At 39.7% G+C, this 21,309-nt stretch overlaps 1 protein-coding gene across 1 annotated transcript; it reads left to right on the top strand.

The window, feature by feature from the left end:
• The first annotated feature begins 15,491 nt into the window (after positions 1 to 15,491).
• Positions 15,492 to 18,082, top strand: LOC120289489 (putative receptor protein kinase ZmPK1). Its single transcript, XM_039304436.1, has one exon. The coding sequence runs from the start codon at positions 15,589 to 15,591 to the stop codon at positions 18,010 to 18,012; it is 2,424 nt and encodes an 807-aa protein (XP_039160370.1). The 5' UTR covers positions 15,492 to 15,588; the 3' UTR covers positions 18,013 to 18,082.
• Positions 18,083 to 21,309: the final 3,227 nt, after the last annotated feature.

Here is a 21,309-nt window from a genome sequence, read left to right as displayed (position 1 = left end):
GGGAAATTTCTAATTAAATGAACTTAGCAACAATCACTAAATGACGTGCATTTCATGAACTTAATTTTATATGACATGCGCATGATTTTTTGTATTTTTTTATAAAAATTCGAAATTAAAAATTTCTAAAAATAAAAATCTAACTAAAGTGAGATATTATCTAATTTAAGTTAGGAATAGACCAATCTGAATCCTATTTTAACTTAGAAAATTATCTTGTCATGCAATTAATATTATCTAACCTATATAATACATGCATTTTTAAAAACCATTCAATCATGCAATTTTATCTAGGAAAATCAATTCTAATCTATATGCTATGCAAATGCAATTTTTTTTAAGCAACTAAAAGATAAACACCAAATCATCCATGGTCATCAAAGATATCATCCATTGTTCGAATTTGGAAACGATAGCTAATCAAACTTGATTGTTTCGCTAATAAAACTAATAAATTGATCTTAAGTCTTAAAAATCAAGGTATCAATTTTATTTCCGCATGATCAAATTATTTCATCTAAAGTCTTATAGATGGAGTAAAAAATTCGTGTGCGGTTGCGAATTAGATGGTACGTCTGGAGTTTCAATTATGCATCGAGAAATATTTCAAATAAAGAAAACAAAATATAAAAAATAAAATAAGGTAAAATAAATCAACCTAATTTGAAATTTTTTTCCAAAATCTGAACGGTAAATTGAACCACGATGGAGGCTTGGTGCGGCTCAAGGACAGTGGTTGTGGTGGTGGGTCGCCGGAGCTCCGGTGAGGACCGACGGCGGGCGGAGGCAGCAGTAGCGACCAGCAGGCAAAGGGGGCAAAGCAGCTCGGAAAGGGGCGGCAGCTGGCGGAGCTAGGCGGGCTCGGGCGGAGGGCTGCTCGCAAGTGCTGGTGTCAGCGACGGAGTAGGGACAACAGCGGCGTCACCAGGGCGGAAGGGTCACGGCTGGGAGCGGCGCAACGAGGAAGATGAACAGTCTTCCCTCTTTTGTTTTTTTCTTCTTTTTTTCTTCTGCTGCCCTGTCACTTCCCTCGCAGACTTCTTCTGCTCCTTGCTCACGTCCACTCTCTCTTTTCCTTTTGCTTTTGTTGACTTTTCCTTCTCAAGCTTTCTTTTCCCTTAAAAAGAACACAAAAAGAAAGGGTTTTTTCCTTTGTGTTGTGTTGATTTTCTCCAAGGAACGAACGAAAAAGCCTTGAAAATCAGAAAAAAAAACCCCTTAAAACCCTATACGAACAACATTTTTATAGACTAAGAATTATGATTTCAATTTCCTTTTCAAATCAACATCCGCAAAGATTTTTTTTCCGCACGCAATATTACTTTTTATTTTCCACATCTTTTGCAAAAAATGAATATTCTCTACCGATTTTTCAAAATTGCAACAGGATTTTTTCAAATTCGAAATCTCGCAAAGATGAATCCGTAAAATTATCTCGAGAATACGGATTTGGGCCAATTTGCTTCCTTCATGAGCTTAGTCCGACTTGCCAAATTAAAGTTCAAAACCATCCAATCCAATCCATCTGTCACCAGCCCAATGCAAATGCAATAATAATAATAATAATAATAATAATAATAATAATAATAATAATAATAAATGCACCTATTATATGTTATTAATTTTTTTTGTATGCAATAACTAAATGACTGGATCGCCAAAATTTAAGTGTTAACAGAAGTCATGTCATGATGATGATTTTTCTTTATTCACATACGTTGGCCAAGGTTAATCAAAATAAATTGTGTGAACCGAAATTTCTCCTTTGTCTCCTCTTATTTGACCTTTCAAGTGCTTATACTTTACTATGCAATGCCATTTATATAATATTCAATCAAATATCGACATAAAAGTACGTACCCTACTTGTGACGGATATCATCCTCCTAAAACTAAAGAAAGACATTCAGTTTGGGCAAATCATTTGACTTTTATTTTGCTTCATATATGTGTGTGCACGCAATCGACATGCACTTCAAATATCCATAAGCAAAATAAAATCCTGAACTCTCTGTCCATTTATTTCCTAAAACTTCAGTGGTGAAACACAAAGCCATCGCATTTTCAAGCTTTTCTCTCTTCCCACTCAATTATCTTTTCCACATGTTTTTCCTTAGCAAGCTCAGACGTTTTGCTTAGAGGCTCTTCTCTACCAGTTGAACAACATGATCCCGACACACTAACATCCCCAGATAAGCCCTTCACATGTGGCTTTTATGGACTTGGAGGCAATGCTTACCGGTTCTCAATCTGGTTCACCAACTCCTTAGACAGGACCGTCATTTGGACAGCCAATTGGGACAATCCCGTTAATGGCCAAGGCTCCAAGGTCACTCCCTGAGGCACCAGCGCGTTGGTCCTCACTGACGTGGTCTAGGAGATGAACATGACTTCCACCAATGCTAGTTCGCTCGAGCTCCTAAATACAGGTAATCTTGCGTTGAGAAGTCCTGATAAGACAATCATATGGCAAAGCTTCGAGTATCCAACTGATACTTTGCTGCCAAACCAGCTTCTCTCGAAGAGCAAGAAATTGGTGTCATCTCTGAGAGGAGGAGCATTTTACTCTGGCTATGTCAATCTGCACTTGACAATAACTATGTGCTGCGATTGATGTATGATGGATCAAACATATCAAGCCTCCATTGGACAAATCATGGGCTGAGTTTTGATAGCTAGTTTAATGAAGTACAACAGCTTAGGGACATCCCCTCGCGTTACAAATAGACCTAATAATTCAAAAAGATGGAGGTAGGAAGTCTTCACATAGCAGCCAATACAACAATTGATTGGAAAGGTTTAACTTTTTGGTAAAGCGAAGCTCTACCTCTTGTATTTTTATCCACCTTGGCCAAATTAATGTAAATGTCACTTAATTTGTTTTGAAACCGTCTATGATTGCGCTCCATCCAAATGCAATATATGGTTGCTAGGAAAGATACTTTGAGGAGTCTTGCTGCCAAATCTTTGCCCTTTGTTGCTCTAATCATCTATTGAAGTTCCTCATTCCACCCTCCTAAAGACTGCCTAATCCCATGCCGCGCAAGGATATTATGCCAAAATGCTATCTGTCCATTCGCGTTGGAAGAATAAATGAGTTCTGTTTTTATACCGACCTTGTCAAAGTTACATTGAATATCAATTGAGGTCATCCATCATGCTATGCTCTCTACTGTCAATAGTCTATCTTTACAAACTAGCCATCCAATGAAATTGTGTTTGCTAAGGCCGCTACTCCAAATTAGGTTGTACCACTCTACAACCGGACCCTCATATTTGAGTTTGGCATATATATCACGACGACAAAACCTTGAACTAGAAATAATTGAGGTTAGAACATGTTGTAATTTGAGAAGATATTGCCAACTCCAAGCCGTACTACCCTTAATGTCAAGCCGCATAATTGGGGTACCTCTACATCTTATGTTGTGCAACCAAATGCTCCAAAGAGAAGAAAATGGGTGATTGATAAGGTTTCATAGGATGCGGCCTAAAAAAACTTTGTTCCGTGTGTGCAAATCAGGCAATTCTAATCCTCCTTCCTTTTTAGATGAGCAAACTACCTACCATGCAAACTTGTGCAATCCATGATTTGCTGGAGAACCAACCCATAAGAAATGTTGAATCCTCTTCTCAATCTCATATATAGTTTGCTTTGAAAGTAAGAACATCTGCATCCAATAAAGCAAATAGAGATAAGGACCGATTTAGTTAGCTGTAGACACCCTGCATAAGTCATGTGCTTCATGCCCCAACTTACTGACAATAACTTCTTCTTTTTTTATTTTTTTTTTTATCATTTGGCAATTTCATGTATAGTACTTTAAGCCTCCCAAACTTTGCAATTTTCTTTGTATAATGTTGCAAGAAAATCCCTCAAAATGAGCCATTTTTCTTGCTCGAAAATGACCAATTTACTTCAATTGGTCCTTATGGCTAAATTTGATCAATTTATCCTAGCCCAAGCTCAATTTGAAGCTTAATGAGGGGCAAAGATACAAATGATATTTAAGGGCTCGGGTAAATTTTGTAAAATTTTGCAATTGGTCCCCAAACTTTTGAAAACTGCATTTTGGCCTTAGTTGGCTATTTCAATTGCAATATAACCCCCACAAGGCTTGGCTAGTCACATTCAGATCCTTAGCTCCAACTTCTTTCTTGTGGATTTTGGGTAAAAGATATTTCTATTTTAAAACTATACCCTAGTTAATGCCTAGGTAATCTATATGCAAAAATTTGACATTGAATATTTTTGTGGAAAAATAAGTTTTAACTTTTTCAAAAATGTGCAAATGTGATTTTTGGGCAAAAATTTAGGTATCAATAGTTATCACTCTTTGAATAGAATTATGGCCCTTTTTCAAAGAGGTTCCCTTTAAAGATGAATGACATGGAAATTCTTTCAATAGATGATGTAGCAGATTCAGATGTAATACACACACACACACACACACACACACACATACATACATATATATATATATATATATATATATATATATATATATATATATATATGAATGCATGCATGCATGTATGTATGTATGTCTCATTTTTAATCATTTTCATTTTTTTCTTTTAGACTTTCCAACCTTTTTTCTTTTTTTGCTTTTTTTTTAATCTTTTAAATAAGTTGAAACTGAAAAGACTAAGGATACTTACCTAATGTTGCTTGCAAAGGGAATTTGATGAAGAGGTTTCCAAGCTACATAAGCTCGTCGTACCTACAAATTAGGGGTGAGCATCGGTCAATGGTCAACCCTGGATCCACCTTGGACCGACCCAACCTTGCCAGTCCTGGTACAGTTCCCAGGGAGACCAAATTGGTCCTTGGTCCTAGGAATCCTAGACCAACACTATGTAGGTTGATCATTGGTCCTAAGAGTTTAGGGTTAGTCCAACAAGGACCTATATATGTGTGTGTGTGTGTGTGTGTGTGTGTGTGTGTATTGAGAAAACCCTAAAATAAATGGCGTTAACAACATTAAATAGCTCATTAGTGAGGAGTTCAAGTAATTTTACACTTTTTTTAATAACTTAGATCTTTTAATGTCTTTTATGGCGTCAACGATCATAATTTACAAAGGAGGGAAATATTTTGTGATGAGTCCTCATGGCGTTCAAAATGGCATAAATAACTCCTCATGGCATCCTCTTTTGGTACTCGTTCTTTTCTGTCTTATTTGTCCTCTTAGTATTTAATTTTCCAAAATCGAAAGAAATAACTTCTCCGCTCACCACTCGACACTTGTCTCACTTGCTTTGGGTCACTCGTGTCGCTCACCACTCGATGCTCACCTGGCTCGTTGTTCCCTACTCGACGCTTGACCCTCACCCCACTCGACACTAGTTGCTCACCTCTCTTAGTTGACCTTGCTCATCACTAAACCCATAGGGTTGGTCCGGTCCTCGTTCACCTTTTTAGGGAGTACAAAAAATGAAACTAAAAATTATAGGTTGGTCCCAGGTTGACCCTAGAATCAGACCAAACCCATTGGGTCGGTTCGGTCCTCAGTTGCCTTTTCAAAGAGTACAAAAAATGAAATAAATAAATTATCGGTTGGTCCTTAGTTGACCTTGAAACTGGACTCTGGGTTGCTCCGGTTCTCGGTCCTAAAAATTAAGGACTAATACTATGCGGGTTGATCCTAGGGTTAGGGGGTGGGCCAGCCCAACCCAGACTATGCTCATCCCTACTACAAATTATTTTCATACTAAGAAGTCAACTCTACCTGGGAGGTTAAAGAAAGCTCCCCTGGGGAGGTAGAAGAAACTGCTCCACTTGGGGGTTGATTTAAAGGATAGTTGTCTGAGGCTATGAGCCACAATCTCTTACAGATGAACAGGTCCCGAGGTTGCTGACCGCATACTTTCATAGAAGGACTATGAAGAAATTACTCCATTTGGGGGGTTAATTGAAAAGAGTCATCCAACGAGTGCGTTTGGTTGGATTTTTAAGAAAAATTAATGAGAAATGCAAAAGACTTTGAATTAAAGGAGTTTTTCAGAATACAAATTATGTTTGGTAAATTGCAATCTAAAAATCCATTGTGAAGTACCTTTGAGTAAAATAGTATTTGGAAAAATTATATAATACAAAGGACTTTTGCTATTAAAAAAAGGAAAAAAAAAAAGCTTTTCGGCTAAGGATAGGCCGCTAGTGGCCGTTGGCAATCCAAATCAATTGACGACGGCTATCATTTGAGGTTGCAAGTCCTCAAGCAACCCCTGAAGACCATTGGCAAGGTCGGGCAAACCCCGGCGTGGGTCACGCAACCCAAGCGAGGGTGGCCTTAGGTCGCACAACCTTGACAAGGGCCTGGTGAAGGCCTAGGTTCAAGGTACCCTCGGCATGGGTCATGCGACCTAGGTGATAGTCGCCTAAGGTCGCACAACCTTGACGAGGGCCACTTGGGGTTGAGCAACCCTCACAGAGGGCTGTTTAAGTCGCAAGACCTTGGCAAAGACCGCTTGGTCGTATGACCCTCGCAACCCCTCATGGAGGTTGCTCGACAGCCACATCATCGAGGTCGCGGCAACCCGAATCCAGAAAGCCATCGTTAAGGTTGCGTCGCATGGCCACTTGTGAAGGTCGAGGTCGTGGCAATCCAGATAGCATGGAGGTCACGCAACCCCACTAGCGACGATTGCCTAGGTCGCTGTGACCACACCGACCCCTCACGAAGGTCGAGTTCATGGCGACGGGCAACACAACCACACTGGCCTCACGTTGGTCTCTCTCCAGTCCATCACCAGCCCCTTGCAGCCCCACACAACCTTGCTGGCTAACCAAAATAGAGAAGAAGGTGAACAATCATATACGAGGGCAAAATTGAAAAAATGAAATGTCAGTGAGGATATTTTTGGAAGAATTTTTTTTTCCTTATTTCCCCCTCATCATGTTGAGAAGGATGAATGCCCAAGGCAACCTCATACTTGCCTTGGGCTTTCAGCCTTCCAAAAACCTATTTTCCCTCAATTATCTTTGCAAAAAAAAAAAAAAAATTTCCATACATCATTTTTTAGCCCAAAGAGCTTTAGATGCCCAAAGTGGCCACTCCCAAACGATCCCTACATGCTTCGATCACTAGTAAAGGGTGAAAGCTCCGAAGCTGCACACGTGCCTACACTTGTGGAAAGATTACTAAAATCGCAGTATCCAAAGTTACAAGTTGGGATCACCAGGCTACAAACTTGTAATTTGCTTTGCAATACCTATTTTATAAAATCATCATTTAAGAGAGTTCTATGATTGTATTGAGCAAAGCAAACGGAAAGTGTGATCAATTACGAGAAAGTATTTAGATTGTGAAAGGGTTTCTCAATTGCTTATGCAAATCAAATGGAAAATGTACTCAATCATTGAAAACAACATGAAGATTTTGAATGTCTTTTAAGCAATTGCCAATCAATTTTTGGTAATTGTCATCAATCATCAAATTCTTTAGGAAAAAGTTTTCAACAAGATGATTTTGGTTAACTCTTAAACATATGGCGAAATACCTCCTGAGCCTCGCATTTTATATGGAGTAATGAGTAAAGGGCGCCACTGTTTCATTCTATTAACATAAATTTTAGATATTGTTTTAGAGAAAATTGCATAAGCAGATTGGCTTAATATGAGAAACTTCTAAGGGAATTGACAATTTTGGAAAAAGGACTACTAAAATGTTAGCCTTAACAAAATATTAGTTTTTGTTACCAGTTTAGGATCTTTAGTGGTTAAAAAATTAGTTGAGAGTAAATTTGTCATAGATGTTCTAGTTTGTGATTTTTCAGAATATTAACCCCAACAAAAGAGATTGAGCGAAGAGAATTTGATTTTGGAGGATTGGGACGTCGTCCCTTTTGGGCCACCAAGCAGAGACAACACGAAACGAAAGCTTTCACATGAATCTTTGTATCCAGAAAAAATGTAGCTTTATGCAGTCCTAGTTTCTAGCAAACGAAGTGCTCGTGGAACAAAGCAACCCTGTGCTTCTTCTCGATAGGCAATATGAAGACATGGGAATTGACTCAATAGTCTTTTAAGGTGCAATAAAAACATTTGATTCTTGACGTCATTAATCACAAACAATCTCAGAGCTAGGCATGTGAGATGAATTTGGTGTCTGACCTGTACAAAAATTAGGTTTCTCCTGTATTTCATGAATAGAGATGTCATCTTTTTTTTACCTCCCACAAAGTAACCGCCTCATTGGAGCGATTTATTCGAGCTAAGTCATGGTTTTACTTTCTATACATGCTTTTTGGTTATTAAATTCTCATTTCTTCATATTACAGTGCCGGTATCGGTGGTTCTAATACGAAGTAACATATTTCAGTATAGTCATTTGACAAACTTGAAAGTGACACGAATGAACACGAATGGCCCATTGCAATTTGTTGGTAGTGGCTCATTCAAACCGGGGTTCACTTTCTATATTTCAGGGACACGGCATGAGCAACGTGCAATTGTTTTGGAGAAAATTTTATGATTAAAGAAAATATTTTTTGAAAAGTCATTCTTCAGGAAAATGTTCCCCTTTTTCAAGTTAAGGAATTTATTTTCCTAAATATATGTATGCAAATTTTGTTTGACCATAAATGGTTTTCCATTGATTAAGCATTTTGAACAAACCAAGCAAGTGAAAGTTTGAAAACTAATTTGCGAAAATTTTTTTACTCAAACAAACACACCTTAAGTCATCTTTGCCATACCCACCTAAAATGAGTTTGGGACACTTGGAGTGCCAAAACTTGGCACAGAGGGACACTTAAGTGCCAAAACTTTGGAAATATACACTTAAGTGCCAAAATCGGAGTAAAATGTATCACTTAAGTGCCACTCCAGCCAAAAATCCGGCCAAATTGCTGGGGTGGCAATTTTCCGACAAGGTGAGTGCATAACAACATCATTTTGCATGCTTTGAAAGTGGCAAGAAAATTCAAAAACGACGTCGTTTTGTGTCTTATGTGTAAATAATTAATATAAAAATTAATTGAATTAAATTTAAACTTACATTTATTTAAAATATTCTAAAAAAAAAAAACTTAAAAATTACAAACTTAAAATTAAAAATTTTTAAAAAAAAAAATGGGGGCCGAAGGAGGTGGCTTAGGGCTGAGCCCTCGCAGCCGTTGCCTCCCCACCACTGCCGAGAAGGGCCGGCGACGGAGGGGGAGGTTGGCGGGGTGGCTGCCCCTTGGTCGACCGGCGACGAGGGCCGTGAGGCCTCGCCGCCTCTCCGCCGTCATCGGGAGGGGCTGGCAATGGTGGGGGAACATTAGCTAGGGTCACCGGGCCACGGCCAGCGGTCGCGACACCGGCCGATCGGCGGCGAGGGCTCGCTAGCCCTCCGTCAATCCACCGGGGGTCGGCAAGGGCTCGCGGGCCCTAGCCACTGGTCGGCCGGTGGGCGAGGGCTTGCGGCCCTCGCCGCTGGTTGGCTAAGAGTCGGCCACCTCGGCGGACCCTCTCCCCTCCGTCGCCGGCCCTTCCCGGTGGCGGTGGGGAGGCGGCGGCGGCGAGACTCAACCCTCAACCTCCTCCTTTAGCCCACCCGTTCTTTTTTTTTTTTTTTTTAATTTAAATTTTAATTTTAAGTTTTTTATTTTTTAGAATATTTTAAATAAATTTAAGCTTAAATTTAATTTAATTAATTTTTATATTAATTATTTACACATAAGACACAAAACGACGTTGTTTCGGTATTTTGAGCTGGTCGGCTCTCCGGCGAGCCACGTAGGCAAGTAAAATAATAAAATATTACCACGTAGGATTTCTGGCAAGGTTCGCGGAGGTGGCACTTAAATGTCCCACTTTTCAAAGAAAGTGGCACTTTAATTGTACATTTTCAAAGTTTTAGCACTTAAGTGTCATCTCGTGCTAAGTTTTGGCACTTGGGTTGTTCTTCTGCTCGCCTAAAATTATGTTTTGTTTGTTATTTTCTACACCTTGGTCCTATAAATTTGTAAGTAATACTATGGAAGAAAAGACACAATTTCTAGTCATTTCTGTGCTAGTCTATTTTGGGACCATTGGAATATACTTTGAGAATGATCTTTTCACACATGGCCATTAAGGGTGAGCATCATTCGGGTGAGCGGTTCCTATCTTGAAATCGGAAACTGCCACTATGGATTGGTTTCGAAAATTGGAACTGAGAATCACTTGTTGGTTCCATGACTTCACCCAAAACTTGACTGCTGATCCGATCTAGTTCTCGAATGGGTCCATAAACCCGGTCCCTCAATCCCTACAATATTGCATTTATCAATTAATATCAAGTTGAATCTAGTTTCTATTGTAGAGCACCAAACTTGTTCAACCTTATATTTGGCTCTCAATTTCGTATCATGACAATAAAGCACCATAACATTTATGGACATCTCCAATCGGTCCTCTCCTCCTCTTCATTCCTTTACTTTTGTTTTGGTTGTGAAAGCAAGTAAATGGATTATTAGAATAAAAAAAAAAAGAAGAGTAAAGGGTTAGTCCTATTACACACCCAATAGATAAAATTAATCAATAATGTTTAATAACTACATATATATATGGTCGAAATACTATAAAATAATTATGTAATTGTGATGGAAATTATTTTTTTATTATATATAGACCAGTTTAGGTGGGTGGATGGGCGATTTCACACCTAGAACCAGGGACTAGATTGGTCCTCTCCTCCTCTTCATTTCTCTCTCCGTTTGCTGCCATACATTGTTGTACTGTGCCACCTTATCGTTCACCGTCCCTCAAGCCATGAGCCACCATCACTGCCGAACGACCACTAAGCCACCAAGCTTCCTTGGCCATGAGCTCAAGCCACTATTGCCACTGTGGTGCCGCTATTTGAACCGTGAGCTCCACATTCTCGTCTCCATCGTGCCGCCGTTGCCGTTAGCTCACCGTCACCGTAAAATAGTGAATTAACTTCCTAATCTTTGATTATTGTGTTAATTGTGTTTAGGGGTAGTTTAGATTAAGTTGAATGGTAGTTAGACCTAATTAATAATAGTTTAGTTGATAGGTTATCACGATAGAAGATAAGTAAACTTGATAGGTTATCGCGATAGGTGATAAATGGACTCGATAGGTTATCAATGCTTATGAAATTAGGAAATAAGTGGATTTGTATGCTTGTGTTAGGTCTCGAGAATAGCATGGTAGTATGGGATGCCATGATATTCTTGAGACGGCAATGTGTGCAAAGTGCATGATGCTGAATACATAATATGAGAGTGATGTATGGCTTGCACATGTATGGCATGAATATATATATGAGTCACATGAGGCATATGTGAATTGTTCTAAATAGGGATGTGCCAAGGCGAGGTAAGGATGCCTGTGAGTTATTTGATTGCTTTAATATTTGTCTTTGGGGTCGATTGCTGGATCATGTTTATAATTAAAGCAAAGCAACCCTTGCTTTGTTATTGATCTGCCGTCGATATAATATTGCATGTTTAGACTGCCTTTGAGACGAATTAACGTCCTAGTTGAGGCTTAGGTCATTAACTCACTAAGATATTTATATCTCACCCCGTTGTTGTTTAATATTTTTTAGGCATGTAGTATGGAGAACCATCATGCTCGGTTTGAAGTCCCTTTGGAGATGAGAGATTGGCCTGACGTTAGTGAAGTTTAGGTTAACCCTGACCCACTGTTGGTTTTTATTGGTTGGTCGGAAGTTGCCGATGTAAGGGCTTGTGATCACTAAACTTTCTAGGGTTAACAGTAAATTTGTAATTGAAGTGTTTGGTTTGATGTTGTGGTGTTTTCCGTGCAATCCCTATTATATCTGTTATGATTGACTGGGCGTTATTTATATCAAATGCTTCCGCTTGCGTTTAATTGAAAGATAAAAAGAATGGGTCAACAAGGCATCCTGGGACATCGCAAATTTATCAACCGTTGTGGGATGTTCGTGTGCTCGGGGCCTCGGGGCATGACAGTACATGTGTCCAAGATTTTCTTATTCCAATGTTACTGAGTTGATGACCTTCAAGGAATGTAGACACCCTCCAAATGAGGAGTAATCAAAGTAGACTCGGAGCCAATAATTGTCTTGTCGATTGACAACTAAATTGTCCATCAATAATAATGTGATCAACAATTTGCCCACTAAATCGATAACTTTCTTGTAGAATTGATGACTTCTAGAAATGCTCTGGCATAAGTAATTTAGATTTTTCTTAGCGAATCAAACCCAATTGACCCCTTTAGGTCAACATAAAAATTGACTAACCCTAAGAACATTATTTCACATTGAATTTTGTTAATTGTTTTGACTTTAGTTCTAATCCTCAACGTGATCCGTGACTCAACGCGGAAACTGGTTACTAATTTCTTTAGAGAGCACTTAGGGCCTATTTGGTAACACTTTGGAGCATAACTGATTATATTCTTTGTTTCCCAAAACAAAAAAAAAAAAAAAAACATAAATCCATCTGGTAAATTTTTTATCTCCAGGAACAATTCATTTTTATGTTCTAGTAATAGATTTAGAACATAATCAAAAAGTAGAAAAAATAGCTTCTTATTTTCAAGAACAATTTCAAGAATCAAGCCCAAATCTTTCTTTTCTTTTCTTCTTTTCTCCTTCTCTCTTCTTCTTCCTCCTAGTCCTAACTGGCCACCAGCCACCACTAGCCATCGTTGCCACTGCCGACGATGGTTGGTAACCGACCCGAGTGAAATTCGGCAAGCTCACTAGGGACTCGACTAGCCACTGGCGAGGATTGGCCTTGACCAACGAGGCTCGGCCTTGCCCAGATCCGGCAAGGCCGAGGCCGAGCCTCGTCGGCTGCCAAGCGAGCTCACCGAACCTCGCCTAGCCCGTCGCTAATCACCATCGTGGTTGGTGACCGGCCACAAACAAGGAGGAAGAAGAAGAGGAGGAAAAAGAAAAAGAAAATTAAAAAAATAAAAAAATAAAAATTTAATAAAAGTACTAAAAAATTATAGGAAACAAAAAAATCTAAAAATCCTAACAAACACATTTTTATTCCGGGTATAAAATTTTTTTAACAATTATCATGCGCATTCAAAAACTCATAAATTGTTCCCAAAAATAGAATAAAACAATCATTTCTAAGTAAAAAAATGTTCCCGAGAATAAAATGGTTACCAAATGCGCCTTTAGTATTGTTGTTTCGTGGAGGAGTTGGTGAGTTGAAGATGTCAATCGTATTCTAATTTCAGTTTTCAGCCAATATAGTTGAGACTAGGAAATTTTGCTATATCTCAAGTTATGCCATGGTAAAACAAGGATGGGAAATATTGTCTTACAAGTGAATAGGCAACAACTAGCAAAATAAGACTCCCCTACCCACCACGTGACATGGAAATTAATATTTGAATAGTTTGAAAAGGATCCGTTAAAAAGTGCCCCTAGGGCACTAATTAAGAAATCTTTAAAAGCAAGTGTGCAATTTGATGTACTTTATTTCTCAAGTTACATGTAATCAGCATATTGGAAATCAAAATACTCCATATTTTGTTATACTTAAAAGGTAGGGTTAATATTATGAAAATACCATAAATCGGTACATTTATGACAAATTTACCAAAAGTTAGATTTTTTACACAAAAAACTCCAAACTGGTATACCTTTGACAAATATATCACAAACTAAATATTTTGAAAACAAGGACGGGAAATATTGTCTTGCAAGTGAATAGGCAATGGCTAACAAAACAAGACTCCCCTGCCCGCGACTTGACAGATGTATCCGTTTGGGGTTTTTTTGCAGTCGAAAAAATTAGTTTGAGATTCTTACCTTTTACCAAAAAAAAAAAAATTAGTTTGAGATAAATTTATTACAAGTATATCAATTCACAGTTTTTTGTGGTCATTTGAGATAAATTTATCACATGTATATATCACTCGTGGTGGCGGCGGCGTAATGGTTGAGCGTAGGTTTCTTTTGGGAGAGGTCCTGAGTTCGAATCGCTGCATCGTTTGCCTTGCGAAAAAGGAACCCACGACTTAACCGGGGCAATAAAGGTGGTGGTGACTCTACTGCTCCTCCAGGGTTTACTCCACCGCAAAGCGGTGCTCGGAAGTTCCCTGGGTTCCCAATTTTTTTTTTTATCACAGATATACCCATTTGGAGTTTTTAGTGGTCAAAAAATTAGTTTATGGTAAATTTGTAATAGGTGTCTCAGTTTGAGGTTTTTTGTGGTATTAATCTTAAATAGTAAACCAAGAGTCCTTAAACAATACCCCTTACCAAAATAGACTCAAATACTTTTTCTTTTTCTTTTTCTTTGTACTGTTTAAGCAAATAGATGAAGAGGTAAATATATAAATAGGGCTGTCCAAGTTCAAGAGATGGGAGGGCAGTCGCCTAACTCTTGAACATACTCTAGAGGTACTAGTTCTGGGTTTTTGAAATCTTGAACCTATCTTATAGGCCCTTGGAACTATCCTGAAACTTGCCTATTCCACAGGTTCTTGGGAGGCCTCAATTACCTGCCTTTTTTCAAAAAGAAAAAGCAAATATATATGAAAAAAGATTGCCGTGGTGGTTTTATTCATACTGTGCATTTAACACAAAACATACAAATAATCTAATACAATACATGTTCCTTTTTAGTATTAGTATAATTCTTAAAGGATAAAAATATCAAAAACACAATAAAAAAGAACTAAATCAATTTCCCCCCATCATTTAAATCTACGAGTTTACATTAAAGCCTATCCAACTATACTTAAAGCATGAACTAAAAGTTTTCAGCGGACGTAGCCAAGCCTGTCATAGAGAGAGGAAGGATGAAATGAAGTTAGAGATTTATCTTTTTGATGGGATTGAAAAGTGATGGCACCAGCAGGTCATGTGACCAAGAATAACATAAGCGAAAGGAGGCTCCGACGGTTCCTCGGTATATATAATAATAATAAAAAGTGCTTATCAACTAGGATTTTCACATTTATAAATGTGAAAAGTTTGAAAAGTTTGAAAAGAAAAGAGAATGTCAAGAAGACATTTTTAATTTAAGAATAATTATACAGGGTAAATCAATACCTTCCTATAAATACTCTATGTAGGGTATAGCCTGGCACCTATCTATACTCGCCTGTTCCAAAATTTTGAAATCTCAAACCTCCCTTATAAACTCTAATACGTACTATGGAACCTACCCGATCATGCGGTTGTACATGGTCTATAGGTTCCACAAAATCTCCCGCATACCCCCAGATATAAGTTGATGTGAAATATTTGAGGCTTTTGAAAAAAAAAAAATTGTAAGCAAGGAAATTATTCCAACAGTGGTTTATCTGACCAGAAGCCATGTCACGATGATGATTTTCTTCGTCGACAGATGTTGACCCACGGTCAATCAAAATAAACCGTGTGGACCAAAATTTCTACTTATCTCCTCTTATTTGGCCTTTCACGGGATATATTTGACTCCGCAATGCCGTTCATTTATATTATATCAACTATCAAAAGAAAAGTATGCAGCCCAAGTTGTCACAGATATCATTTTTCTAAATCTAAGAAAGACGTTCAGTTCGGGCAAGTCATCGAAATTTATATATATATTTGGGTTTGTAATCGTGCTCTTCATTCTCTCTGTCCATTTGTTTCCTAAAACTGCAGTGATGAACCACAAAACCATCACCATTTCAAGCTTTTCTCTCTTCCCACTTATGATCTTTTCCACATGTTTTACGTTTGCAAGCTCGAACGTTTTGCATAGAGGCTCTTCTATATCAGTTGAAGAACATGACTCAGACACTCTAACATCCCCAGATAAGACCTTCACATGCGGCTTCTATGGCCTTGGAGGCAATGCTTACTGGCTCTCAATCTGGTTCACCAACTCCCAGGACAGGACCGTCGTTTGGACAGCCAACCGAGACAAGCCCGTGAATGGCCAAGGTTCTAAGTTCACGCTCCAGGGCACTGGCTCGTTGGTCCTGACCGATGTGGATGGTTCTGTGGTCTGGCAGACCAACACGACTTCTACCGATGCCCATTCACTCGAGCTCTTGAATTCGGGTAATCTTGTGCTGAGAAGTCCTGATAGGACAATTCTATGGCAAAGCTTTGATTATCCAACTGATACTCTGCTGCCAAACCAGCTCCTCACTAAGAGCAAGAAATTGGTGTCATCTCTAAAAGGAGGAGTCTTTTACTCTGGCTATTTCAACCTATATTTCGACAATGACAATGTGCTGAGATTGATGTATGACGGACTGGACATATCCAGCCTCTATTGGCCTAACCCGGACCTCCTCATGTTCCAGAACGGGAGAACAAATTACAACAGTAGCCGGATCGCAGTCCTTGACGACACAGGCCATTTTCAATCAAGCGACCAGTTTCAATTCAATGCTTCCGACCGAGGCCATGGGATCAAAAGGCGGCTGACAATGGACCAGGACGGGAACCTGAGGCTCTACAGCTTGGACAAGCAGTCTGGGACGTGGGTGGTGACATGGCAGGCACTTCCGGGATTGTGCAATGTGCACGGAGTATGTGGGAGGAATGGGATTTGTGTGTACACACCTGAGCCCAAGTGCACATGCCCTCCTGGTTATGAGATGAGCGAGCCTACTGACTGGGACAAAGGTTGCAAGCCCAAGTTCAATTTCACCTGCTCCAAGTCTCAGGACGTGAAGTTCTTGGCGCTTCCCAACACGGACTATTATGGGTTCGATGCCATCTACAACAACAGCGCCTCGTTCAATTTCTGCAGGCAGGCTTGTTTGGATGACTGCAGCTGCTTGGGGTTCAGCTACCGGGAATCGCAAAGATGGTGTTTCGGGAAGAGGTTTCTCTTCAGCGGCTACAAGCAACCGTCTTTTCCCGGAACTTTACATCTGAAGCTGCCCATCTCCATGGAGGCATCCTTGGAGCAGATTCGCAACAGCAGTGATCCAGATTGCTCCGAGGCCAGAGACCAATTAATGATAGGTTCACCGACCATGTATGACACTATAAGCAAGAGGGTGAGATGGGCCTACCTCTACTGGTTCGCATCTGCAATTGGGGCAGTCGAGATCCTTATCTTTTTCTCAGGCTGGTGGATCCTTTTCAGAAAGCGTGATGTGCAGAGCACATTGGAAGACGGATACCGTGCAATAACAAGCCAGTTCAGGAGGTTCAGCTATGAGGAACTCAAGAGTGCGACCCAGAACTTCAAGGTAGAGATAGGGAGAGGAGCGTCAGGATCAGTATACAAGGGTGTCTTAGCGGACCAAAGGGTCGTGGCCGTGAAGAGACTCGGAGATGTGTACCATGAGGAGGAGGTCTTCTGGGCTGAAGTCAGTACAATTGGGAAGATACATCACATGAACCTGGTGAGGATGTGGGGGTTCTGTTGTGAGGGCAAGCACAAGCTCTTGGTCTACGAGTACGTGGAGAATCAGTCCCTGGACAAGAACTTGTTCTCGGGGGACTACATCGAGTGGAGGGATCGGTTCAAGATCACGCTCGGCACCGCCAAAGGGCTGGCCTACCTGCACCACGAGTGCCTCGAGTGGGTCATCCACTGCGACGTGAAGCCCGAGAATATCCTCTTGGATGAGACATTCGAGCCCAAGATCGCGGACTTTGGATTGGCGAAACTGCTCCAGAGGGATGGCGCGAATTCGCAGTTCTCGCGCATAAGGGGCACGAAGGGCTACATGGCGCCTGAGTGGGCCCTGAACCTCCCGATCACCGCCAAGGTCGATGTGTACAGTTACGGGGTGATGGTCCTGGAGATAGTGAAGGGGATTCGGCTCTCAAGTTGGGTCGTGAAGAAAGAGGAGAACGAGGAGCAGGAAGCCGAGCTGACAGTCTTCATCCGGGAGATTAAGAGGAGGATTCAACGTGGCGAGGATTTTGGGATAGAGGATTTGGTAGACAGGAGATTGAAAGGAAAATATAGCAGGAAGCAGGCAAGAATGCTAGTTGAGATTGGTGTGTCATGTGTGGAGGAGGACCGGAACAAGAGACCAACCATGGATTCAATAGTGCATCAACTGCTAGAAATCGATCGCGAAAATAAATTGCCAAAGCCAGATAATGAAGATTAAGATCGATTTTTCAATTGTTCTCCTTTTCGTTAGGTGTAAGAGATTGTGTCATCTTTCTGTTATGCAAGAAATTTAATCTCGTTCTGTTTTTATCAGAAAATGAGAAGGAGATTATTCATGGTGAGCCAATGAGAAATATCTCCGTTGAAGCAAAAGTTGGCTGAGTTGATGTCTCAAAGATGATTAACTTAAAATTTGCTTCTAAGAAACTCAATTCAAGTCAAGAAGTCAAAGCAATATGTTGACAAGAGGTCAATATACATCGGTGCATAATGACGTCTCCTCCCACTTTGTATTAAATTATTATTAGAACAATCCAAATCTATTGTTTAATACGGATAAATGGTCAAATGGGATGATTAACTTTCTTCATTTGTTTAACCTCGCAACCACTAAATTTCAAACATTTCAGCAGCAGCCGGCCATATGTACGAATCATGACAAAGATCGGTCGTTGCTTTCTCCTTTGACCAGCGCACCATGTTTAATACCTCATTTTCAGTCTATTCATCACTTATATCCAATTTTGCAGCCCGTGTATTGTGACTTTTTATTTTGAATTTTAAACGCCGGAAATTTTAATGATATGTAAATATTGACACGTTAATATGTTTATATTTCAGTAGGAAAGTGAAAAAATTACTTTCTCTTTACAAATTCAAATAAACAAAACCGTAGTATACCGATTTTGTAATCTTAATAAAAAAGCATCATCAATACAGCAAAGATTAATTCTATTATAATTAGAAATAGTCTAAGAATTTAATATATCAAGTGATATGGCAAACATTATATACGTAGTCATCAAATTGGTAGTGCAATATTGAATAGCCTATAAAAGTTTACATTACTTGATATATCAATTTTATAAATCAACCTTGAATCCATATATGTGTGTGTGTGTGTCTGTGTGTGTATGTGTGTGTATTGAATGCGTTCCTTAAACAAGTCTAAACCTGAAGCTCTAGAAGAGCGTCCCCTGGTACCTGTTTTTCTTCTTGAAGGTGGAAAGAGCATTTATTTATTATTATTATTTTCTGGGACGGAAGATTTTGTTGGAATTTGACATTACTCGGAACCCACGTTAGTTGTTTGTTCTTCAAATTTGCGCATTCATGCTTAAGAAGTCACTTCTTGTGGATTCCATGGCTTTCATTCAATAAAGACATCTCTCTCTAACGTCCTTGAATGAACTTGGAATCTTCTAACATGGCAGAAGCGAAACTGAGTGAGAAGAGTAATTTATGAGCTTAGAAATGGATATTAAATCAAAGATTTATTTTTGTCACATAAGTTTAATTTTTTGGATCGTCATATTTTGTAGAAATTTTTAGGAGTTTTTGGCTTAAAGGCGTGTCCTTTTTATGCCCAGAGGATAAAGCCAAGAAAAAGTTTTGTAGATCTGTCAAATTGATTAGCCCTAATGTCCATCAGTAACTCGAAAAAGTGATTATAATAGTGCTGGAAGTGACTTTCTAAATAACTTGGCCACTCTTGTGTAAGTTGTCCAAAGAACGGACGATTCTATGTCAAACAAAAACAATCATTCTAATATATCCGTGTCTATAAATTTCTATGATACTAGTTTATCATATTATTGACAAATTTCTCCAATTGAATCTATAGAGAAATGATGAAAATGAGGTTTTTCCAAGCCTTCTTAGAGAAAATAGTGAGAATGTGAAATGGGTGAGAGTGGGACAAAGTCCACCTACTCCACATCTATAGGGTAACAAACAAAACTGCGCAAAAAGAATATATTTTCTTCATTAGAAAAGTTCTAGCAGCTGTTGTCACGTCCCGAACCTCGAGCGCGTGCACATTCTCGGTGGTCTACTAAAAATTTGCGATGTCCCAGAATGCGTCACCGACCCTTCATTTTAATCTTTCATTATGCGCAAGCAGAAAATGAACCATCTCCCCATCAACAAACAATCAAGCAAGAAAACAAGGATAGTGAGATGAACATCAGAAACACAACATCTACTCAAATATATGCACTTTTACATTTTTATATTGGATTAACCTACAGAAGATCGATTCCGATTTACAAGCCCAATAGAGGGGCCAATCCATCATCTAAGCCAGACAAAAAAGAAACTAGTCTAAGCTAACCCAATTATACACAAAAAGAACCCTCGGGCTCGACACTACAATCACTTGGATCCAAGAGGACTCAAACCTCGTTGATTCAGAGCTGGAGTCATACGGGTCAATCGCTGGTGATGCGGGGCCAGGATTCTCCACTGCGCCGTCAGGAGGGTCCAGCTCCTTGGGATCCCAGTCAGCATCCCGAGGGCCCCCACTAGACGGCTTGTCAAAACCTTGTAGAGGACCGATCAGCATATCTCCATTCCGGATGAACCATGCCAAGAACCTGTGGGTATCCATTGCCCCGGACCCTCATCCACCTAGATGGTGGTGAGATGCTTCTCGTATAAATATGCCCAACTCAGGAAGCGGTGGTGCATCACGATGGTATCCTAGTCCTTAGGCATACTGAACCTCATTGGCGAAAGTGTCATCTTAATGACCTGAAAGTAGTTATACAATAACCAGTGCTATTTAAATCACAATGAGTCCTCCCTTAAGTCCCCGATTAGAACACTAACTCAACTTGGGGTATCTCTCCAGAACCACCCCACAAATTTACCATGACCAATAACCAACAATCAACAAATCACAACAGCCAGGGTTAATCACTAACCATATCGTCAGTTTGCATGCAATCTTATATGGTATGCCATACCCTGTACGTTAAATCTCAGCACAATACACGTAATGCACATGATCATTAAATGATGCAGTTCATCAATTACACACGAGTCGCGTTGTAAGCGATCTCACCTGACCATTGTCACACCCTGCACGTTATTGTTTGTGCGTGCATGCCATAAACAATGTATTCAACTCATGCACAGTGAAAACCAATGATGCCATGATTCACATATGCTCTTGCACTTTAGTGCGCCACCTATCATGCATCACTCGATCACACGGGTCTCGATTATAGGGTAAAATTATTATAACACATTCCATACCGCGCTACATAATTTTACCTCATAATAAGGCCCAACCAATTCAACACTCACACGTGCTCTAGTTACTAATGACCTACCGGTCATAGCTAACTTTCCAATTAGTACTCATCCATCTTAATACCCATGCGTGCTCCAGATAATAATGACCTTCCGACCTTGGCTAACTTTCCAGTCAGCGATCATTCGACTCCCGCCGAGCTACCGATAAAAAGATCGAGTTTCGTCCCGCCTTGTTGGGCACGGTTACGTCTAGAAC

This window comes from Eucalyptus grandis, chromosome 11 (assembly GCF_016545825.1).
Source record: "Eucalyptus grandis isolate ANBG69807.140 chromosome 11, ASM1654582v1, whole genome shotgun sequence".
NCBI lineage: Eukaryota > Viridiplantae > Streptophyta > Magnoliopsida > Myrtales > Myrtaceae > Eucalyptus > Eucalyptus grandis.
This window is presented reverse-complemented; position numbering and strand designations above follow the sequence as displayed.